The sequence below is a fragment of the Pieris rapae genome, chromosome 5 (genome assembly GCF_905147795.1).
Source record: "Pieris rapae chromosome 5, ilPieRapa1.1, whole genome shotgun sequence".
In the NCBI taxonomy this organism is placed as follows: domain Eukaryota; kingdom Metazoa; phylum Arthropoda; class Insecta; order Lepidoptera; family Pieridae; genus Pieris; species Pieris rapae.
In genome coordinates this window covers 1,980,183-2,005,100 of record NC_059513.1, presented here as the reverse complement: position 1 = coordinate 2,005,100, position 24,918 = coordinate 1,980,183, and the positions used below count along the sequence as shown (strand labels likewise).

The following is a 24,918-nucleotide window of genomic DNA, read 5'->3' as shown; positions in this document are numbered from 1 at the left end:
ACAGATAATTCAAAATGAATTTAAATCGTTCATATTGTAAAAAAATACGCTTGTTAGCTTATACAAGAACATAATATGATTACTAAACTAAGACTAATTAGAATTTACAACTTAAGTTGCCATAATTAAATATAAGAATAATGTTTAATATAATTAACATTTTTTATAGTGGTTATCAACAATTAATAATGCCCAACAATAATATATGAACGCAAATTTAAATCAACAAACGAAATAATACCAACTTCAGTTCAACAGATGGCGTTGATTACAATAAGTTCTAATATTATAAGTTATAATATACTAACCTTAAAATGTAATAACTGAAATGTATTATTAAAAACTTTTACCCAAGGTTCCGATACTGGCAGCGTTCCCACTTTGATTAGCCAGACTAATTATTTGTCACAGGTAGCTGCCAGCTCTTCCATCTCCAGTGATGTCGACTAACCTTTTTGATATTTCCCTAAAAAGCCTTATAGCGCTAGGAACCCACGGACCAAGGGACACCGAATGGGACAAAATCATATTCGGAGCCTAGATCCCTGTATTTGCAGGCTTGAGCTTTTTCAACCGCATAAAATATTTATCTATGGACTTGATGTGACGTTATCTAACAAACAAAATCCCGTTTATAACTTTGAGAAAACTTTTTTTTTATTTAATATTCGTAAAATTCCGAACGAAAATGTACACGTTCCAATCAATAAAGTCAATTATAAAACTAGTAGTAGAGTAATCCCGCTCGCCTTCAAGTTTGTCTCATTACAGTAGACTAAGAGCGGCTTAGGACCGAATTAAGCGATGTCTCGTTCTTATTAGTAACTAGCGACCCGCCCTGCTTCGCACGGGTGCAATGCTGATGAAAAGCAGGTTTTTATTATGTATTGTTATTTCCGTCGCTGGAAAGCTCCTATAATATACGCGACATATAACATATAGACATATACCATCGCGTACTTTTCTGTAGACCTTTTCAATGTGTACAATACTTAGTACATTATTTTGATAAAACTCGTAGGGTTCAGCCTGCGTTTGCAATGTAAGCGGAAAAAATGTAATTATTTACGACATCACATTAGAAACCTCAAAAATAACAGTACTTCTCCACTATTTAATGGATGTTATTATACATATAAACCTTCCTCTTGAATCACTCTATCTATTAAAAAAAACCGCATCAAAATCCGTTGCGTAGTTTCAAAGATTTAAGCACATATTGACATAGGGACAGAGAAAGCGACTTTGTTTTATACTATGTAGTGATATATATTTTCATTTACGTTAATTTGTTCGTGCCAAACAGTTTGATACATATATAACGTACATTTGGTGTTACCGTAGTTATCGCTGTAGGCACAGCGAATCGTATCGTATTTCGGCCATACAATGTACAACGCGCAAAGGCGATGAGATCTTGGAGTAACTGATTGTGGTTGATAACACAGAAGGCAAAAGATCACGTGGCGTTCACCAACTAGATGGACCGACCAAGTGAAAGACTCATCGTCTTCAAAGCTATACAGTGTGATAAGGGAAGCGCTGGACAGAAACCGATGGAGATATAGATACTTCGTTGCTGACCACGACGTACGACTAGGTAACATCGAAAATGTATAGAACTTGCAAGTTAGAAACATTGCTCATGAAAACTTTTTTTGCTTTTCTTGGAATATTTAATTCGACGGCACATAAGTATGTATATATACCTATATACATACAGTCTTCATGTGAGAGTATAATCTCCATACCGATTATTGCCGAAAATCTGTGGGTTCAGAGGTTAGGCTTCTCAATAAGTTTGAATCCCTTTTTTTTAATAATGAGGTGAAAAAGCACCTATGCAGGCCCGCATCAAGAATGTCGAGCTTGCCCTGTGGGACTGGGTCTACACTCAAATCCCTCTGCTATTCAGAGAGGTAGCGAGACCCCACCCACTAAAAAAACCTCAGCCCTTTACACGCCCTTAAGATGGGCCCTCGGGCTTCGCTGGGCCTTCTAAAGTTTGAATCCCGTAAGTAACAGCGACTGACTTAAGTTGTATCCCTTAAATAAGTTTATGTAATTTAAATTATAAGTATGTATATATTGTTTTATTATTGATGTGATTCGTTAAGGCACTTTTTGCCACTTACCACATTGCAAAACCAAAAACTTTGGTCTTTCCAAACCAATCTTTAACTTAAGGTCCTTCAAGATTAATACTAACTCTTAAAAGGCTGCTACGGTGCTTCTAAAACGCACTTGCCTTCGGGCAGTGTGAGAGTCTCTGGGCGGCGGTCTCACCTAACATCAAGTACATAAACTTGCCCGTCTACCCGTTGTACTAAAAAAAATTGAATAACCTAGTCATTTTGCTCGTTGTATACACACATTCATACATCAGTCACAGACAAGATTCAGTTTTCGACGATGCGGATAAACAGATAATGCAAATATCTTTATCTCTCCAAATATACACAAAGACGTCAATTCTACTTTAGCATAAATAGATCTCTATTCCCAGACCATTCTAATTCTAATTTTGCCTTATTAGGTAGGTCTTATTAGACCGCAGGGATTAACACAATATATGTATATAGTCGTATTTTCGTTTCGAATATTTTTTATTATATCTCTTTAAGTATATTATCTGTTTTAAAAGTAACTTTTTTAGAGCAGTATCGGTCTGTACTGGCATGATCTTACGAACGAAACCTTTGAAATTTTCTTATGTATTTTCATTTTTGAGTGCACTGATGAATACACAAAAAGATCCATATTGGTATATTACTCGTAAATAACTTTTCAAACTTGCCAATTTCCATTCTAATATCGATATCCAATCTTGTATGTTCAGGATTTATACGCCATTAATATAATTTATCAAAAGCTGTGGTTATGGTAAAATATAATATTTTTATTGAAATGAAATAAAATAAAAACGTTGATTTGCTAAGATGGTGTTACAATTACATACTTACATTAAATATAAAAATCCGCGATATATAAATAGGCATGCAAATGTCATATCAATTTTATAATGTAATACAAACATTAACATAATGTCATAATAATAGGTAAGTTAAGTTATTTACGCCCACGCTATCAAACCACCGTGCCTTTAAAAATGTAATCACCTTCCCCTCTATGATATGCACATCGGTGGTCTATAACTTCTAGGAAGGTGATTAATTAGTTTAATAGTCATGACGTAACAATTTTTTGCATACATCGTGGTGCAGTATGTTGGTATCCATAGCCATGTTAGATCCCTCGGTATATACAGGCTAGATATTTTTAATGTTTTCAATAATTTGGGATGCTTTTTACAGTCATAACTGCTTCAAGGAGCAATAAAACTTGGTACAGGCTATTGACTGTACCAAGTTTACCGAGTTGGGAAAAAAAAGCTTGTGTAGATTTCAGAATGCAATCAAAGCCTAATTTACGCAAATGGAATTTCCGTACTCAATTACATATTATGCAAACCAAAGTAGCTAACAATGATATAATCGTACGGTTGTGTATATATTTGTTATATGTGGCTTATAAAGATTAAGCCTTTGTAAGATAAAAGTGCCCTTTTCCATGTCGCAACTAATCACCGGTTCCAGGGCGTCGGTTTCCGTTTCCGGTCGTCGGATATGACGTCATCTAATGAGTAGTTTTATCCAATTCGACTGCCACTATGTATCCTGTAAGCTATCACTCCACTTATGGGTAACGTAGAGGAGCTAATGCTTATGACGTTTCATTTTCTTTGAAATGTTTATCCTTATTTCTTATTTTTACAGTGCGTTCAGTAATTTTTAAAGTAACTCTTTTATCTAAAATCATAAGTTCATATGAACAATTCCTAGATATATTTAATTATCCATATTATTGTTATTACATTAAGCAATATTTTTATAGATTAAAGATAATATAAAAATATATATTGTTGTTTTTTTTTTAATTTTTAATTATTTTTATTGTATTTATTTTTATCTTTAACTTATCGTTTTTGTAATTGCTTGAACCTTTTTGTAGATATTATGTATCCATCATTGGCTATATTTTTAGTGTAATTGTTTCTAGTATATTTTTCATAGTTCGAAAACGAGTGGAATTACGAAATAAATAAATAAAAGAATAATTGGAACTACTGATACTACTAACTAGGCACTAACTTAAATCTTTAACAAGCGCTTTGCACTTGAACCCCACGGCCCAAGAGTCCCTACTCGAAGGGAACAAGATCGAAATTGGACTATAGACTCTTATATTTGAGCCGTTAACTATTATTATTACTTTCCGCCTACTCTGCGGCAAGGATGAAAGTACCACTTATCATTAGAATAACATATAAATCAAGTTTAGCGCAAAAATGGTAGCTCTGAATCTTCTACCAGATTTAGTACGAAGAGTGTTCAGAGAAGTTGCTCGGATTGATACCTGCAGCTAAGTTCGTCGTCTTACGTCGTTCGTAAAAAACGTCCGATCAATTAAAACACTGATACATGTCATATATACGTATCTAAACTACCAAACTCGTATGACTTTGCTACGTAGCAATACACGAATGCTACGAAGAAACCTGGCTAGCAGATATCCTGAAAGCTTATAGCAACTTGAATCTGGCACAAAGTTATAACAATTGCCATAAAATAAAATAAAAGTGTTGCAACAAATTTCTTAAAATATTTTTTTATTCACAAACGAGAATGAATGGTTCATGTAGAATTAATTCATGATAATTTAAAATTTGACTGTGCGATGCTGCCTTTTGATATCTCCATTTATTTACGTAAAACATATTTGGTCCTGTTCAAAAGGCGCTAAGTACAGAATGAGTGCTTTTTTAAAAATTGTTTCCTAAGGGAATTTAATTTCTATCCTTTTGTTTATATGAATTTTACACATACGTCGAATGTAAACGTATAAAATCCCTCGTAATAAAATATTAAATATAATACATTTCCCAGGCCAAGGCTGTATCGTCCTTTTATAAGTGAGAGGTAATGATGTTACCATTATAGGTACGCTACCATAGAACCTAACTAGCTACTAAAGACTACGCTAAAAAAATCACCAATCTCTTGAAATATACAACCTCTTTAAAATATACCGGAATTTATTTTTAATCTATCACTGTTAATAAAGAATTAAAAAAAATACGCAAGTACTAGAAAAAAGCAATCAAATTTAAAATTAGAATGTCAAAACCGAAGAATTTAATTTCTATCCTTTTGTTTATATGAATTTTATACATACGTCGAATTTAAACGTATACAATCCCTCGTAATAAAATATTAAATATATAATACATTTCCCAGGCCAAGGCTGTATCGTCCTTTTATAAGTGAAGTCATCCACAGATAATAATATCAATGTTATCATTGGTCCAGTGGTTATAAGGGGTGGCGGGTCTGTTCAGTGAGCTGTGAGTTGCCATTGGAGTCCACGACGTGGAAACATCGACCAATCATCCGGTTACCGCGGTATTTAGGACAGATCTGCACAACACCATTGCAACTTCCCAATAGATAAATATTTTTTTTAAGCGAAACTTCTTTATCGGCATTGGAAAAAAAAATTAACCGACACATTTTTCGGTTACGCGTCACTTTTTCTGTTACGCGCCGTTGAACAAAATATTTCATATTTCTATTACCATAAGCCAGCAATAAAGAAAACAATGATACCGATATTTCTATTACAATTAATAAAATTCTACAATAATCTTAGTAGTAATAAGGTAAATTAATTAATTGTATTATTTGTTTTCATGTCTATGATAATAAAAGCCTTTCGTTAAACTTTATCTAAGTTATCTTTTTTTAACCAATTTCTGTTGCATATAGTAGTTCAATTATCGAAAAATAAGGTCATTAAGTAGTTTCATTTCTTACGTGTGTACACTAGTATAACACACATTTTTTTAGTATATGACAAGTCAAATGAGTATAGGGGACGCCCACAAAGGACAGTCATCGCAACCCGTGGACACCTAAATCTAGTTACATGAGGTGTAAAACACAATTTCTGTTCCTCTTACTGCTTTTGTATCTTGGTTCCCTTTCTAGAATCTTATTGATTGTTTGCTATTTATTATTATTTTATTTGTCTATACACATAATAGTGCTCGCAACATTGTTTTATGTGTACGTCTATTTTTGTCGTAACATTTTATTCGTCTTAAAATTAAAAAAAATATTTTCATTTTTTACATTTACATTTATACATTATTTTCCTATTTGACAATACTCATATATAAATCTTTATTTTTTTGTTAGTGGAATTTCAGAAACTACTAAACATTACTTTCGCGCTTGATAGTTTATTTATCGATCTTTATATTATAAACAGCCGCTGCTAAAACCACAGGACAGCTAGTAGTTAACAAAAGGACCCTTTAAAATAGTTTGTTCGGCAAATGTTTTGTTAGATCAACAATCAACAACAATAAACGTTTAAACTTCGGAAACTATAAACAATATCGGGACTTCAACAAACCGTCTAATAATAAACACTTGTATTATTATTATAAATCAAATCAAAATTCATTTATTCAATTTAGATGCGTCTTAGGGCATGCTTATGAATGTCAAAAACGTTTACAAAATTCGCGATAGAGCAAAACTACGCCATCGCCATACGCCAGTAGGCCTTGTTCTGAGAAGAACGGGCAAGAAACTCAGCAAGTTTTACACTCCCTATACATAACAATAATTCAAAGGAAAATGTCATAAATCACAACGTCATTTAATTTACATAAGTAAAAAATATTACTCAGGGATAATACTATACCAGAATGGCGGGAGAATTTTTACATTTCATGCTCAGTAACAAAAAATTCTCTGTATAATGTTGTTAAAGATTTAAAGGTAGAATAAATAGAAATTGTAAGACATACGTAGCTACATCGTCAGTATGGACGTCAAGTCCCGACAAGGAAATAAGATGGGCGGTACATTTAACGGATGGGTGGACATGATTGATCGGTTTCATATCTGATTGTAATACGGTTATTAAACACGCACGGATATTGTACACCAAATACTATGATCCATCAACAATTTGCGGCTTCAAACGGAGTAGGTAGAATTTTATTTTTGACAGCTCTATTAAGAAAACTAATCTTAATATATATATTTCTTGTGTGCGTGTGTATGTGACTGAACTCCTCCTAAACGACTGGACCGATTTAGACGAAATTTTTTGTGTGTGTTCAAGGGGATCTGGGAATGGTTTAGATTCACAATTTTGTCCGCTGGACAATGTTTTTTTAATTAATTTTCAATTTTTTAGTTGTTGTTGATTTTGGAATGTTTTACATTGCATCCGACAGACGGCGCTACCATCGCAGTGTCAAATTTTAAATAATATTCGAATTTTAATTTTAGTCTGTCCCGAAATTTAAAAAAAGTTTTGTTATCATTGTATTATATCGTGTGTGACCATGTGCTGGATCGTTAGATATTGTCATAACATTTGAATAATAATTTTCATCAAAATGGCTTATTAAAAATTGAAATTTTGAAATTAAAGACGTGTAGACAGGACAACGTCTGGCGGATCCGCTAGTATACGTGTAAAACAATTTCATTTTGGTTAAAAAAGGACTTTGTCATTTGCCATACGTTTGTGTGTCACAACTGCGACGAAGGTGTTTAGTTTTATGATATTATTATTAAATTACAATTATCCTATATTGAATTTTTGAGTCGCGCGAGCAGCATGCTTCCTAGTATAGCTTTACGCGATACCGCTTTTCTTAATTCTTTAAAACTTTTATTTTATTACAAGGTACCTCAAAAGAAAGTTCATATTTATTTATTTATTTATTTATTAACACTTCGTTGCATTACATATAAGGAAAAAAAATATTAAACATAATTTAATGAAAAGCAACTGGCGGCCTTATCGCTTTCGAGCGATTTCTTCCAGGCAACCACTATTTATTTTATTTAAGTATTTTACTATTTAGTTGATCGATTTAAAAAAAAGTATGTCGTGTATCAAAAAAAAATGTTTATTCATTTTTAAAGTACACATTTTGGAAATTCATTTCTTCATAAGCCGTCCAAATGAAGACCCTCGCGTTTGCGGCACTCATTTAATTGAACAATAAAATTACTTATGACCGCTCGGTAGATGGACTCAGAGATGGCTGCCATTTGTTGATAAAAATTTTCTTTCGATTGCGCGATTTAAGATAATAGATAAGAAAAATTTAATAAGGGTAAATCATTACTGCGTGGAGGCCAAATTATGTCACCTATCCCGGAGATCAATTTGCCTGAGAAAATTTCACGAACTCGTAGCAGAGACGTATTGAACGTGTGTAATGTTGCTCTGTCCTGTTGAAACTATGTTCTCTATTTATATCCATGTTCTCTTGGTTATAGCCAGGAAAGTTTTGAAGTTCAGGCACCAAGAAGTCATCTAACTTCAACCGCTTTGAAAATAAATGTAAACTTTCTTTTCAGACACCTGTTATTAAACAAAACTCCCGGCACGTTATGATTAGTATATGTTATTCAAACTTTTTTACATTTCTCTTGTTACGGAAGCCGCGAGAGATATATAAAAACAATCATCTGTCGTGTCACGTTTATTTAAACCACGTTACACTCACATAAATCATCATAATCGGCTTCGGAGCTGCTAACATTCAAAAACAGATTTCATAAAAATATTCAACGAAAATCAACGAACGATTTGTACCGTGTTCCTGTGTTAAATGCGAGTGAAATTGAAAAAAAAAATATAAAAGTACGTGCATTCGTAAATAAAATTTTGAACGAAAGTTTTCTACAGAGGTCTCTCTGTAGAGGAATCTCTAAAAAAAGACGAAGGTGCATCCTCTAAATAACACCTTTAGGTATTTTGTAGGGTCTACAGAGGGTAGTGTACAAGTTATTATTTCTTTTGATTTCTCAAAGATATGTTGCTTTGTTAATTAGCATTGTAAGATTTCGTAGAAATTTTGAAGGAATATCTGAACGTGCCTCCAACGATCATAAACAGAAATCAAATTGGAGACTTAGCACTAAGTATGAAGTATGTCAAAAGGGTTATTGATTTATACATTTGGGAGCATCCTTGGTGTGTGCAGTTAAGAAGGATTAGCCAATATTAACTTCTTGCAAGTTTTTACAGTGCAATTTTGGTTCCACATTACGTTTTTCATCTCAGTTACTTAACGTAAGCATTCGTTGTTTTTACAAGAATTTATATAGCTTGAATTCATGCTTCAAAGTAGTATGTGTTAAGATTTAAAACGCCGAGCCTCATGAAAAATTTATTATAAAAATAAAAAAACAACCAAATCATATAAAAAAAATATTAACTGTAAATGTAAAATTAGAAGCATTAATATGTATTTTAGGCGTTCATAAGTGTACAGTATTATAAAAAATACTGTATTATAAATACTAAATAAATAAATAAATTTGGATTTTTAAACATGTGTAATGTGTTACTGAGTGTTAACGGAGCTGCAAAATGTGTATTGGACACAAAGTAACATTTAATATATTATATTATAATATAATAATAATATATAATAATAATTTATTTCAAATTTGTTTCACAGAATTTAGATATCATCGAGGTATAAAAGCGTTTTGAAATATGGTCACTTCATTACAATAATATAATTGGTTAATTTTAATAGATTTATTTGTGTCTATTAGCAAACAATATATTCATAGGCTAATTTTTATTGAATTCCTGCAGAGACAATTGCAACACGTCAGACAGTGTGTTAATTTGAATACAGCTTTACGAGCACACTTATGAAACTAAACAAACATTTGTGTTTGACACATCGCACTCTGTGGCACTCGCTCATTAAAACGAATTGAATACTTTTTTTTTTTATAGAACAGGGGGCAAACGGGCAGGAGGCTCACCTGATGTTAAGTGATACCGCCGCCCATGGACACCCTCAATGCCAGAGGGCTCGCGAGTTAATACTACCTTCATTTCACGTTTTTTACATACAAAACCTAACGAAATAACATTTTATTCGCGTCAAATTTTAGTGATGTGAGCTAAAATTTGGATAGATTTTTTAAAATAAATAAACAACTCCGATTCATGGTGTACCTAACGTGCGTGACGAAAATTGGTCCAGCAACTATTTTGTAGTTTTTGTTTATGTATCTGTATATCTGTATATCTGTTTCTTTTACTAAGACGAATTTTATTATACCATATATTAATAAATTGCTCTTGTACAAGAGTCTGTCCTTCACCTTCGTAGGAATTTCTTCCTATGGACTACTCCAACAGTCTTTACAGACTCTTCACCACACACAGATTCAAGCGCATAGCGCTAATTAAAGACTTAACTTTAAGCGCCTGGTAGATAGTGGTGCATTCCTCGCTCAACGAATAAGTATCACAATACAGAAAGGAAATGCTGCCAGCGTTAAAGGTACACATGTCACAAGGCCAAACATTTTATTTTTGTTTATTAATTTTTTATGATAAATAATTATATATTTTGATTATAATTATACTATATAGGATAAGAATATTTTAAATTCTTAGGTATATCCACCTAATATCACGTCGGGGTCACCAATGTACCTTATTTGGTATTCGTATGTCTATAAGGTACTGAGTATTGTAATTGAAATGGAATTGGGGTCTTCCCTGAGAGATACCACCTCCAACAATTCAAAATTCGAGCGGTCCCTTAAAGGCCGCCAACGCACCCACTAAAACTGGGTGTCTATGGGCTGCGATGACTGCCTTTTTGGGCGTCCCACAGCCTCGTTTGTCCCCCAATTATATAAAAAAGGCGACTATTTAATATGAGATGTTAGTACAGTACTATTCTATATTAAAACATCAATAATTTTATATAAATCATGTAGACACAAATACAATACCATATTTAAGCTATTGCATCACGAAGGACTACCTTTATACGTCCAATAAGGAAAAATAATCCAAACACGTGGATACAGTATATAACCAAGGATTATGAGGGTAACCACTTCTTTTATTTTCTCAAATGTGTATAAAGAAAAATGCAATTTCGTTTTCGTCAAAACCAATCTTCATTTCAAAAGATATAATTGTTTAATTTGGAAAAGAATGGTTCAAGTGTAAATAAATTACAATATCACTTGAAGCTTATATCGGCAGAAAAAATCCATTCATTTAAAATAATATTTGTAAGAAAGTTTCTTATTTTACTTTCTGTTCCACTAAATTTCTTATAAATCTATCTCATTTTACAACTAATTACAATATACAAACTTTAGCACGTTCGAAGTTTCAAATGAAGCCCCGACTTAGGCGCAATTTGAATTTTCTAAGTCTAATTACTTTTATTTCGACAACTTTTTGAGATAGCTCCTATTTGGAGAGGTTTTATTAAATTGGATTCTTGTACCTTTAGAGGGTCTTTATGTTTGTCTAAATGTATTTAGCGACCATACAATGTGTATGTTTTTCTCACTCATGCTTCGACACCAAATAGGCGAATGACGAAACGAAAAAAATCGGCTGTCTGTAAAGTCGGTTTACTGACGATAGCTGAACGTAACAACGTCATAATAAGAAAATACTGTTGAAATGGTTGGATTTTTCAACAGAAAATTTTAATTATATTTGTTTGATAGATATATATATATACTAGCTGACCCGGCAGACTTCGTACTGCCTCATCGATAAATAAAAGACCTAATCTTTTGTATAAAATGATTTTAAAACAAACAAAATAATTATTAATGAAAAAGCATTTATTGAATAAAGCATGAAGTTTTATTATTATTTTCGATACATCATGTTGCTTACTTAGAAATCAGAGTTTTCCTGAAAAACTGGCTATTTATAAGGTTAAATTTGATATTCACAGACACACACTGTGAAAATATAGTCTGTTAATTAATTTAAAGCTTTCTCATAAACTATATTTTTTGTTTTGTTTTGTGGTGCGTAAATAAACAAAGAAGACGGTTTTCCGACGCGCGAACACGCGACGTATAATTGTCCATGCGCGAAACAGGGAAACTCCAAGTTGATTCCACAAACTTCTAAAGACTGTCCTTGCGATTTATTTATGGTCATCGCAAAGGCCAGACGTACTGGAAATTGTAAGCGTTTAAAATCGAATGGTGAGTCCGTTGGAATCATCGGTATCCGCGGGATCAAGACATCCTCTCCTTTGTATTTTCCTTTTATGATTGTCGCCTCAATGACGTTATTCATCAGTCTTTTCACAGCCAGTCTTGTTCCATTGCATAGTCGAGGTTGATTAATGTTACGCAGCATGATGACAACGGATCCTACTTTTAACTGCAAATTGTGAGGTGGTAATCCAGGCAATTCCAGTGAATTTAAAAACTCAGTGGGATAGTTGATTACGTCATCCTGGTTCATTACGGTGTCGACTGATTTGAAGGAAACCATAATTTAATTTGTCTTTATTATTATTGATTTATCTTTCGATTTCTATATAGTCTTATTAAAAAAATAATCGGACAGAGTAACAACTTAAGTTAGCTAAAATAAAAAAATAATCGGACAGAGTAACAACTGAAGTTAGCTAAAATTGTGTTTATTTATGTACTATGTATTTTGAGACTATGCAATTTTGTCGCGTTCGCGATTCACTTTCACTTTTGTTGAGTTTCAGAACGCGATATTAGGTCCTCCAACGCGCACGCGAATTTGAACTTTATGCAGCGGTAATAAATTACAAATTGACTCTCCATTTTATTTAGAAAACGTTTGTATGGGAAATAGAAAAATGCTGTTTTGAGGATTTTCCCGGCAATTATTCGAATTTTTCTCACCTTTTAAACCTTCCCTAGACCTCCACGAATAATTCAAGACCAAGATAAGATAAATCCGTTCAGCCGTTCTCGAGTTTTAGCGAGACTAACGAACAGCAATTGATTTTTATATATATAGTTCGCGCTCTCGTTCCGCGCTCTCGTTTGCACTTCAAGCTTTAAATGGAACGCCTCAGAGCGAGGTAACGCCGCATGCGTCATGTTTCTTTACGGTATACGTGATACGTTGCCACGTCAAAACCTGTCTCACTCAAGGCTCATAAGCTCTAGATGATGATGCAATCTTACCCATCATAGCAATGATTGTTTTTGTTTTTTAATGTTTTTAAGTAGTCATACACGTAGTCCTGGAATGCGAAGCTGTCACTTCTCAACGGATAGTTTCCTAGGAGTAGTGAGGTAGCTCCGTGAAGCCCCCGGAATTCCAAGGAAACTTCTGAGTTTCTGTCTGGTGCGAGGCTGGCTTAATGAGCAGGACTTATAAATCTCGGAAACTGAGTCCACACGACATACTTAACACAAACTATTTAGTTACGGTCAAATTTTAAGACGTTTGTATTGGATATTATTATTATTTAAAAACAATTCTTTCAGAAAATTCACCGTCCCAAAAGACGTGATATATTCTCGTACAACATGAACGATATCCAATCAAGAAACCATTTGAGTATTTTCCTTTCGTTAATCGCTGGAATTATTTTCGTTTCCTTTTCGGAAAATCGCGTAACAAATATATCAATTGACGATCGGCCCTAGCATCGATCACCGAGTTCTAATTGCCAGTGGTGTTGCCCGTTTTGACATTAATAGCCTCATTTATTTAAATACTCAAGAGAGTACTTAAATAGGAGAGGTTTCAAGGGACGGAAAGTATATAATATATATATATACAAGTCGTAAACCACGTGCATGTCGTAAGTGCTATGGATCGTAAATAATATTAAAAACGGTCTATTTACCGGCTGTGAAGTATATGTAACGTTTTTATTAATTTATGCGGTTTTTTACGTTTATTTGGCGTTTCAGTGGCGGCGTATGCCTTAATATTAAAGCCTTTTTTTTAATATCAAATCCTTAATTTCCATTTCAAATGTTGTAAGAGATGTTATTCGTATTTAATTTAGCTTCATATTAGTCGCCTGTGTATGGACCACTCTTGGTTAAAGGTCACGTCTAACTCTTTCCAGGTCACTCCATCTTTGCCAAATAGTCTGCCAGTCCTTTTCATATATTATTTCTATCAATCTTCAGTGCTCTTTTGGGCCTGTCTACTCTTTTTTCCCTGGGTCTTACAAAGTGATATCCTTATCCATCCGTTGTCTAGATATCGTATTACATGACCGGGCGTAGGAGTTACCATTTAAATAACTATAAAACAGATTCCTTGAAAAACCTAAAAATTTTCGATTCCACGACGAAATTACTTAATTGAATTTTGTCAAAAATACTTTTCTCCACGTAACGTAAAAATTAAAAAAAAACCAGCTTTCTTTTTTTTCCAACAAATGTGTGACTATGGGAATATTTAAACTAAAAAAAGTATTCCAGAAATAAATTTAAATCGTCGTTAGATTGTCAATTGTCAATTACGGTTACACAAAACACTCGATATAATATTGGAACATCTAAGCCATTAATCGATGTTTCCCCATCTTTTAAGTTCCTAGTATCTACGCTCTAAAAGTAAACAAAATCTTCTAACGCCATTCCAGTAATTTCCGAATCTTCAATATTACAAAATCGGTCGAGCGTAATTATTTAAACGTCCAAAAACCAATCTGGCTGGTATTAGCTGACTTTTCGACCGTTTAAAACGTTTGAGTGAAAGGGTTCGTCCTTTTCTGTAAAAACTGTTTGAACGTTGAGATAGAAGCATATCTACCATTATACCAATAATCATGTCATCAGAGTGCAAATCACTAAAGAAGTTAATAATTTTATATGTCATAATATAAATAGAAAATTAAAACAAATTTTAAGTTTGGTGCTAGTGGCAGTGTACCAATAATCCTGGCAGCATCTCCTTGCTGTATTGCGATACTTATTTGTTGAGTGTGGAAAGCACTAGCTCTAGGGTTCCGATACTATCTACCTGTCGTCAACCCGCGTTAGTCCTCCATAGGGTACAAAATTTCTGAACACTAGACGTATAATTATGTGAGACATAGGTTTGGCTGAAAACTAAATAGTGGTGCGGATAGCAAAATTTATTCATTTGTTAGGGAATATGTATAGCATTTATGTAATTTAAAATACATTTATTATGTATTTGTAAACTAAACAAAAACATTTGTGCAATTCACATATGGTAGAAGTGAAACCTTCAAAAACAAATATAAATTAATCATTTTCCACTATCTAAATGTGTGTGTTCTTTAAAAACAGTATATTTTAATTATACATTTTAATTTATAAGTTTAATATAAATCTTTAATTTGACAAAAACTAAAACAACGAAAGTTTGAAATTCGATTAAAAAAAAGCGGCAGTAAAGAGAGGCTGTATAATGCCTCCTATCTCATTTTCTCCCACGTTAAATCTTATGAATTGATGTTTCTGTCTCTCTTTACCGCTGCATCCGGTTTGAAATCACGACGATTCGAAAGAAGTTTATCTATCTCATTTTCTCCCACGTTAAATCATATGAATTAATGTTTCTGTCTCTTTTTACTGTCGCTTTTCCGTTGCATCGGGTTTGAAATCACAACGATTCTAAAGAAGTTTCACTTCAATAAAAAATACGGACGTTCAAAATAGGCATATTTTATATAACAACAAATATTTACAATATTGCGCACATGGCAAGGGCACAACCTGAAAGTTTGATTTCCGGTGAAAGAATTCTTAAGACTGAAGCACTTGCGACGAAGCCACATATGTGCTTTCACCATGTATTTACATAGGCATGATAAAAGTCGGTACTAAAAAAACTAGTGTAAACAAACCTTGGGCGTGTTGGAGTGGTGTCGAGCGGCAGCGGAGTGGGCGCGGCGTGTAGCTCTGTAGTGGAGGCGCCGTAGGGCTCCGCCCAGCCGCTCTGGGGATTCCTCGCCGCGGGCAACCGTCATACTGTCACCTGAGATTATCACTAAGATTATTTCCAAGACAATTGAACTCCCTGTTCTGCATCGAAATTTCTCTAATAAATTCGCGTAAAATCGTGATCTTGAGACAAAAGTACTTAAATCTACTACGTAAATCGTTTATGTAGTACGTATCATCATTTTTCCCTTTCAACTCAATGAAGATCCTAGTCTGAGAAATCCTGTCCTAACCGGTGCACCTAATCGACAAGAAGTTCTGCATTCTTGACATTGACAAAAAATTACACACAAAACCAAAAACAAACATTATATACGTATAATTAGGAAAACCAAATTACATAACGAAAAATTAACTAATAAACTGTATGTACTAACAAATAATCACATACAAGGTAGGCTTTGCATGTGTATTGATATTTAATATGATATTTGAGTCAAGTAAGGTACATCCTAATGAATCATGCCCAAAACAACAATTTTTCACTACTAAAGCCACTACGACACGGTGATATAGCAGTTTCGCATAGTAAACGAGTGATTAAGCAGTTTGTAATGAAGTAGATGAGGAGTTTACTGACAAAAACAGTTTGTTACAAAACGTTACCTATTAAGGATCAATTCGTTATTCCGAGGCCTACCACAGACTATTCCATGGCTACATTAAGTCGTCAATACGGTAATAAAGTTCTCGTCAGCTCGGCTTTTAATACAATTTGTATAATTTTCTATACAAATCTAAATTTCTATGAATTGTCATATATTCATATATATCACTTATAAAGTTTTTTTTTATAGAAAAGGGGGCAAACGGGCAGGAGGCTCACCTGATGTTAAGTGATACCGCCGCCCATGGACACTCTCAATGCCAGAGGGCTCGCAAGTGCGTTGCCGGCGTTTTTAATAATTGGTACGCTCTTTTCTTGTAGGACCCTAAGTCGAAGTTCAGTTTAAGATAAAAATATTTTTAACATCGACTTTATTCAAATTATTTGTGATTTATAGTAATGTTAGAATTTTATGCAATAAAAGCCTCGTAAAAACTTGTTTGGAAACTGTAGGTGTCTACAGGTTGCGTCATTGCTGACATGCTATTTTTTCCACTTTACTAAAAGAATATAAAAAAATAAGTCTCTTTGCATTATTTCAACTAAATTAATCTACTCTCTTATAGTAAACTTTCTCGTCTGTCTCTGACGAAATCTCAATGGTTTGATGAAAAATACCATGACTGCTTTATGTATAACGGTGCAATAAGACTTTTCTAATATGCCTCGATTTCAGGAATAATTGTAAAGTAAATTTCTAGGACAATCTTGGACGCACTTAAGAAGGGCTATGTCATAAGCATGTGCGAGCGTGAATGCATGAAGCATGACAAGATGGTAGCTGAGATGTTTCATCGTTGAGAAACCCTCCGTGATTTAATATAAAAATTAAAATATAAAGGCATAATAAAAATTTCATAGTAAGAAACAGCCAATTAAAATTTCTTAAAGAATTTTCTGTTAATGGTCACGTCATTAAGGCAAGGACTCACTCAAGTTTAAAATTCTTCCGAATAACATTACGTATTTATAAATAATGTTTATTTATTTATTAATTAGTTATTTATTATACATCATTACAGTATACACTTAGACAATATACAAAGCCAAAACAGATGTCATTGTTAAACAAAATATACGAAACAGAAAACATAACTACATAATGGATAAAAAAATCTGAAATTAAACTAACGACTACTTAATATTTTAAAGAAAACCCTACACCCTCTAATACAGGGGAGAAATTAAATTAAATTAGAGAAATGAACGAATGCAGATTACGTGGAATCTACAATAGACATTTAAAAACATAACTATTGAAAAGCTTATATAAATTATAACGCTATAAATGTATATATATATAAAAAAACAGTTGGTGTTCTAATACAAGGTGAAGTAATATTCAGTCCATTATAACTATTCGAAGATCCCTCTGAATAATAGAACACGTTCGTACACCAAAAAAACGTTAAACATATCTGGACGTGCACAGATTACATAAAGCAAACATATATTGACAGTTTTATACGCAAGTCTCTGATAATGAAAATAAAAATGTATTTATTTCTTTGACAACAATTCAGTATAATGTGTAAGATTTGGGAACCATTTTAGTAAAAAATATCAGTGTTCTCAGCTCTTGAATTACAAACTTAATACGTAGTAATTTTGATACAAAAAATAATAAACAGTAAAAATCTGTTATAACGACATCGAAGTGGCAACTCATATTTGGTCGTAAAAAACGATAGTCTAGAATTAAGTACCAAATACTATAGAAATCAGCCGGGACCTTTGATTTTGGTCAATATAACCAGTATGTTTTTCTAAACGATGTCGTCGTAAATGGTTTTGAGTGCATATTTTTTAATTAAATATATATTTTTTTTTGTTTTTTCAACTGTTTACAACATGCCTGAATGAATGAATGAGTGTGTGGGTCAAAGTGAGCGAATGAGTGAGCGAATGGGTGCATGTGAGTGACTGAATGAAATGTGTAACTACATAGTACGTATTACGTCTCAGAGCATTTTCAACATCGCGTAAGCCAGTCTTTTAATCGTATTTTTAGATTATGCACGGTGAGCGGGTAGATATTACATATTAAAAAAAATATAATTATCAACAAACGCGGTTTGGGCAAGGAACTATAAGGTCTGTTTTCGTGTCGATTCCCAATCGGAGTGCAGACTATAATAATTAATCTTGTGTTTCGCCAGAACAATTTCAATGGAAATTAAACTGTCATAAAAAGGACACAAATAAATGACTTATAAGGCTAATGTCGCGATTATTTGGTTGATTGCCTATCTTTTAATATACAAAAGTGTACATACATGAAGTTATTAATTAAATGAATACTACAAGACTATTGGATGGAATATCTCTTTGCAATACTAAGTTAACAGTAAACTTACTAGTAAAAGCAGGAATGAAATGATATTACCTGCGGCAGGTTCAGGGGAGGGCCTAGATGATTGGATTTTGGGAGATTGGTTGCGCCCATCCGCCTGCAACAAAAACATACGTTATTTTTTTTTAATAATAGGGAGCACCAGCCTGTAGGACGCCCAAAAAGGACAGTTATCGCAGCCCATAGACACCCATTTTAGTGGGTGCGTTATCTGTATATATAATGTTTTTTGTCTGCTAAGCCGATGTTAGTTTATTGTTCAATAGCCTTTATTTATAAATCCTAAAACATCATCTACGTCGGTTAAATTTAAAATTATGTTTAAATAATTATAAGTTTACAATAATACATAACTTCAATCCGTTAAAAAAGTGTTTTTCTTTTAATTTGTAAAAGTTTTGTTAATAAAAGACAAATGAATATTTCTTATCATTAATTTTTTTTTCATTTACTTAATTTATAGATAAGTAATAATTAATAATAAAACGTTTTTAAAGTGTATACTATTGTGCTGTTCCTATAGAAATACAAAGTTAAGCGTAACTGAAAAATTTTAAAGATATGATAAGCAAGTTTTTTAGTAATAAAAGACAAACGGGATATTATCGCCATGGACACCTAGATTGCCAGAAGACTCGCAAGTGGGTTGCCAGCCTTTTAAGAATTGGTACGCTCTTGAAGGACCTTAAATCGTATTGGTTCGGGAATACTTGAATTGGTGGTGGGCGGTAAAAACTGCCTTGAGAAACGCTCCGAAACGACGAACGTCGGACGTCGAGATAATACGGATGTATTTTTTATTCTGCCTTAACGTCCGATAATCTCCTCTGATGCCCATGGTAAATGCGATAGATGCATTTACCATGAATAGTGAGAGAGACCACACAAATGGATCAACTTGTTTTCGTAATCTCATGTGAGTGAAACGATTATTGAAAGGAATAAAATTTCGATCCCAAATTCATAGAATGAGAAAAAATACTATATAAAAAGCAATGTATCGAAACCAATTCCATAATATTGTTATGGTTTCGTGTTATTACAGAAATATGAATAGTAAATGCTTCTAACCCCCGAAGGGTTAATGGTATGGTACGCATACAAGGTCCTAGACATGTTTATAGCAAACGATAATTTGTTAATTTCATACTTATAATACTTAAATATCTTTACAGTAATGCCGAATAAATTATCTTTACTTAGAATTATAGTTCAATATCCAAGTTGTAATGCATAAATTTTAATGATTTAGGTTTTTGTAGTTACCTTTTAGTTCATTAACACCACCTTACTTTATTTAATCATCAGAAATCAATTAAGAAATTGAAACAAATTTACTTCAATAGCTCTGTTCAAAGTAACATTTGTTTTAATATGAAGCAATAGCCGAAATATAAAAAAATAGATTTTTTCTATTTCAGCCTATGAACATTTCAGCCCACCTATTAGGTAGAATTTGTAAGACAATGATTTTAAGTAATTAAATAGAACTATTTAAAACAAATTTACTTAAATATTTATATACATATATATATTAATCATGTAAATACGCACGAACTACGGCAAAAAACTGTTTACTTACGAAGGCACACAGCTGTATAATAAACTACCCAAAATTATAAAAATATTACTTCTTTCAATGCATTTAAATGGAGGCTGGGTGAATGTGTCAAACAAAATTACTTTTAATTTCATTTTCTTATAATTGGTCTTCGGTCGTTTGTTGCATGTACGATTTGTGATTATTTGAGAACGACTACAATGTTATGTTAACCTGAAGTATTGTTCTCATGTAGGAATTTTTGCCTTTTTTGAGAAAAAACAAAGTCTTTAAACCTAATTTAATAAAACAATCTTACATCACTTCAGAATACAATCACTCGCAAGTTACGAACATTGTTAATATTAATGAAGCTACAAAATAATTGCAGATTTAATTCAAGCTAGTCATAGATAAATAATAATCATGATATGTTCCCAAAATCAATCAATTTATAAAGTTAATATATGTTTTTTTTTCTAACTGGCCAGCTGTATAAAAGCTAAAGCCCCTAAAGAGGTTTAACATAAAAAGGTTATATGTAATTAATTAAAACGTATTATTCAAAGACACTGTAACGGGTCAGTGTATCACGAACATAGCGATGTTATCACTAGTTCAGGAACCCGTCCCGCCCTAAGGCTATCTGATAAGCTGATTTTAGCTGCCAGCTTAACCTATATGGATAACATTTATTGCTCTTTATCTATTCTGTCTATAATAGGGTTAGTTTACAGAAGGCCTCCTACCTCGACTGGTTCATATGGGAATTGTTTCGTTCGCAAAAATATACCATCTCAGTATATGATTATTATTATAAAAAAGACAAGTGAATATCCACAAACTTCAAATTAATTTGCTATATTTGTTTTAATTGCTGTAGTATTGTTTGATGATTGACTTTTTTAAAAGTGTGCCGAGAGTCTTCTTTGCCGATGAGTAGGGATGCCTACAGTTTCAAATTTAATGACGTGGAATAAATGATACCTTGATGATCTCATGTTCCAAAATATACGTATTTTTAAAGATATTATATGTACAAGATTTCCTGCAGCTAATAAATTTTACAGCATAAGTATGACTGTCGAGAAAAAGTGGCGAAAAGCGGCTATTTGGAAATGGCCTTAAGACTTAGTAAATAGTCTGTATTATTTGTTACTTATGTTAGAGGCCACGGGGTGACAGCCTAACCATTGACGAACTTAGTATCACAACCCTAGGCTACGTCTCTGATGCTACCAAGATGGAGACCGTCAGAGATGGAAGCAGCGGTGTAAGCCAACGGGATCGTGGGCTTAACCCTACCGACCAGAGTGAAAGGTATCTGCTAAGTTCTTTAGTTCGCATTTTCTTAAATATTAATAGTAAATCGATTTTTTTATCTTATCTTGTAGCTATAGAGATTAAAATTAATTGATTAAGAAGAATTTTCTCCTATAATCCTTCTTCGATTAGCTCTATTTCGTTGCTGAGTATGATTAAAAATTATCATCTTTAACGCCGCGGCGTTCATTAAATTCACTTTAGCATGAGACGTAGACCTATCCTCTCCCTGACATCATGGGACGTCCCTTAACCGTAGTTCATGTAGGTCAGTGGTCAGCATCGATCCAATAAGTGCGTCGTAAACCCGCGCCATTAGCTCAAGATAAAAGGCGTGTTCACTACCGACAATGGCGACGTCATGAAATATTCTTTTAGCATACTGTTGTATCTCTATAGTATATAATTTATTTATTACACATCTAGCAAACAACAAAAGCTCTCTTCTGAGGCGTTGCTGGTAACATAACCCACTATACCCAGAACAAACAGGGTCAACTACTTAAGCGGATGCAAGAGATATCTTTTAAAGGTAATTTATGTTAACAAATCATTAAACATTACATTAGCTAATAAAAACTGCCTTAAGAAATATTCAGTTGTGCAATGACGGACATCGACATGATACGGTATGTTGTATTCTGCCTTTCAAACCCCACTTCTTGACTTGTCGCCGTAATTTGAATTCTGGAGTACAGTAATAGCATGAACAACAATATATGATACCCATGTCTTTAAAGCCCAAATCCGGTAATTATCCGGTAATCCACAATCTAAGATCAGACCGTGACAGTCGATTGATATCCGATCTATAATCAATCTGTCCATTAGTTATTGGCACACTTTTATCAATATTTGGATTAAGATCTCTATCTCAGATGGTCAAAAATGGATTGAGATAGGTTATTGGGTTTGGGCGTAAGTCGGCCGAGTTATTAACGAATACGAACACTAGCAAATTTATTTTTTTCGTCTAACCCGACTAGCAATCGCATCATTTTACATAATATATATTATGGCATTTGACTCTCGTGCTTTTGAAAGTAACACCGATTAAATTGGTGTAGTTAGCAAAATAATGGGAGTTGCAAATGATGGGACCTGATATGGGTCGGTCCCTCATCACATACAATCATTATAAACCCTTTTAAGATGTGGCCTACCTGTGATATAATTACTACGTATACTATTTAATCCATTTACTTAATGTAAATTAAATTTATTTAAGCTTTTTAGTAACAAATCAGCCGACTTCTATTTTTGAATATTTATTTATATGTATTGTATATTGAGTTTACGACATCATACGTTCTACGCCCTTGATTTGAGAATTGGCAGTAAATGTAAAATTAGAAGCATTTAATGTATATTTATTTTTTTGACGTTCATAAGTGTACATTATGTTACTGTATGAATAAAGGATTATTTATTTGATTTGATTTATAATAACATAAAATTACCAGATTTTTTTTGGAAAAGCAGAAAAAGCAGCGAATATATTTGAGAAAGGCAGCCAACAACAACACTACAGAATATATCTTCTATCAGCTGAGCTGTGTACAATCCGTTAAAATTGCGAAGAATTCGAACGAGAGGTGCCTGAACTCTTAGGTTGGTTTTGGCAAAAGAAATTTGGAAAATATTGCTGATTATAGATCTAGAGTAACATTATAATGTTCATGGCGTTCTCTACGATTTATGCATTACATATTTATGACCAAAATTTCGCGAACTAAGCGGGAAAATTTTGTTTATAAGTTTATCTTGCGATAGATTAAGTTAAATATCTGCCTGGCATTTACTTCTCAAGCCCCAGTGACTATTAATCAGTCAACTGAAATTAATATAATTATATTCCCGGAATCACTTGAGGCTGATTAATTTTATTACATTGAAAGGGTTAAATTGAAGGGTTAAAATAAAATCAACATTCAGGCCAGCACCTTTATTAATAATTAATAAGAATGCTTTTAGTGACTAATTTTAACGCGAACTTTCATTGCGCCTGCAGTAAAAGCATAGCTTTTAGCTAGATAAATTGCTATTAAAATTTTCAAAGGCGCACTTTTTTTTCCTTTCACGGCTGCAGTTAACTTAAACAAAGAGCTTTTTAACCTAAACATACATTTTACTTTGAATTTTACTTTTACAATTTAATATTTTGCGCCGTACTGCAATAGTATACTTACAATTGGCATTCCTTAATATTAATCAGTAATAACACAGTAACCAATAATTAAATGAATTGAAATACGGACAGAGTTTGGTTAGGGCTATCTCAAAACATTTCAAAGTACAGTCAAATAAAAATAAATATTAAAAACATGTTTTTATTGATTTGACAACAATTCAAAATCCAACACAACAAACAAACAATTCAAGTTATTTTTTTTCACATTATAAGATGAGTTAGATGTGGAAAGAAAATAAATACAGACAGACAGGCTCAAAGGTTCTAGCGGCTCACGTCGAAATATATGTTTAGCGGCTAAAAAACCCCTTGATAGTGCGATTTGTTAGAGCTGTAGATTGTAAGTGTCGCTACAAAGCTTTATAATAAGGCCGGCAAGTGTGGTTGACTATAGTTCGTGACCCCAGCCTATTTTCCGCTGTTTTATTTATTCTTTAAAAAAATTTCATAACCAATATTTGAATAAACATGACACATTGTATCGGGAATGTTCGATAAATATGCTACATCACTGTTTCAGTTTAATAATCAATATTGTTGAACGAGCTTTATTTACGCTAAAGTGAACACCTATTGTTTTGTTTACCTTTTGTTCTCTATAGAATAACATTCTAAGGCATAGTTTACCGCCGAATTGATTCCCAAATCGTGTTAGATCATCTACGTAAACATCACTTTACCCCTTTTGATGATGTAATATTCAGTTAAGACTAATAAATTTTTAAACCCGTTTTCTTTATCTTTATTTTAAAGGTTAATATATTATAACAAGTACTATGTTGGTTACTATGGTGGTAAGGTTACTTGCAGATAATAAAAAAAAATTAAAAAAACTGGACAACATTGCAAAATCACACTGTAAAATAGGCTTCTAATGAGACAGGTCTAATCCATAGAACCGTTTAATAAAATCCATAATTTGTGGCCGGGTTGGATTATGGAACAAAGTCTGGAATTTGATAACTAGACATACGCTGCTCACTATATTAATTCATTACTGATATATTAGAATTTCAATGTAGAAAGTCTAAATCATCTCATAAACAAAGATATATCAGTTCTCGTTATACAGCCAAACAA

At 32.9% G+C, this 24,918-nt stretch overlaps 1 protein-coding gene across 1 annotated transcript in view; it reads right to left on the bottom strand.

Annotated features, from left to right (window-relative positions):
• The window catches only part of LOC110996390, a 111,422-nt gene that overhangs the window by 52,027 nt on the left and 34,477 nt on the right, over positions 1-24,918 (bottom strand). The window contains exons 3-4 of the mRNA XM_022264032.2: positions 18,818-18,881; positions 15,728-15,858 (exon numbers count right to left, since the gene is read on the bottom strand). Coding sequence (XP_022119724.2) covers positions 15,728-15,850 — 123 coding nt within the window. The 5' untranslated portion in view covers positions 15,851-15,858; positions 18,818-18,881. The remainder of the gene's footprint in view (positions 1-15,727; positions 15,859-18,817; positions 18,882-24,918) is intronic.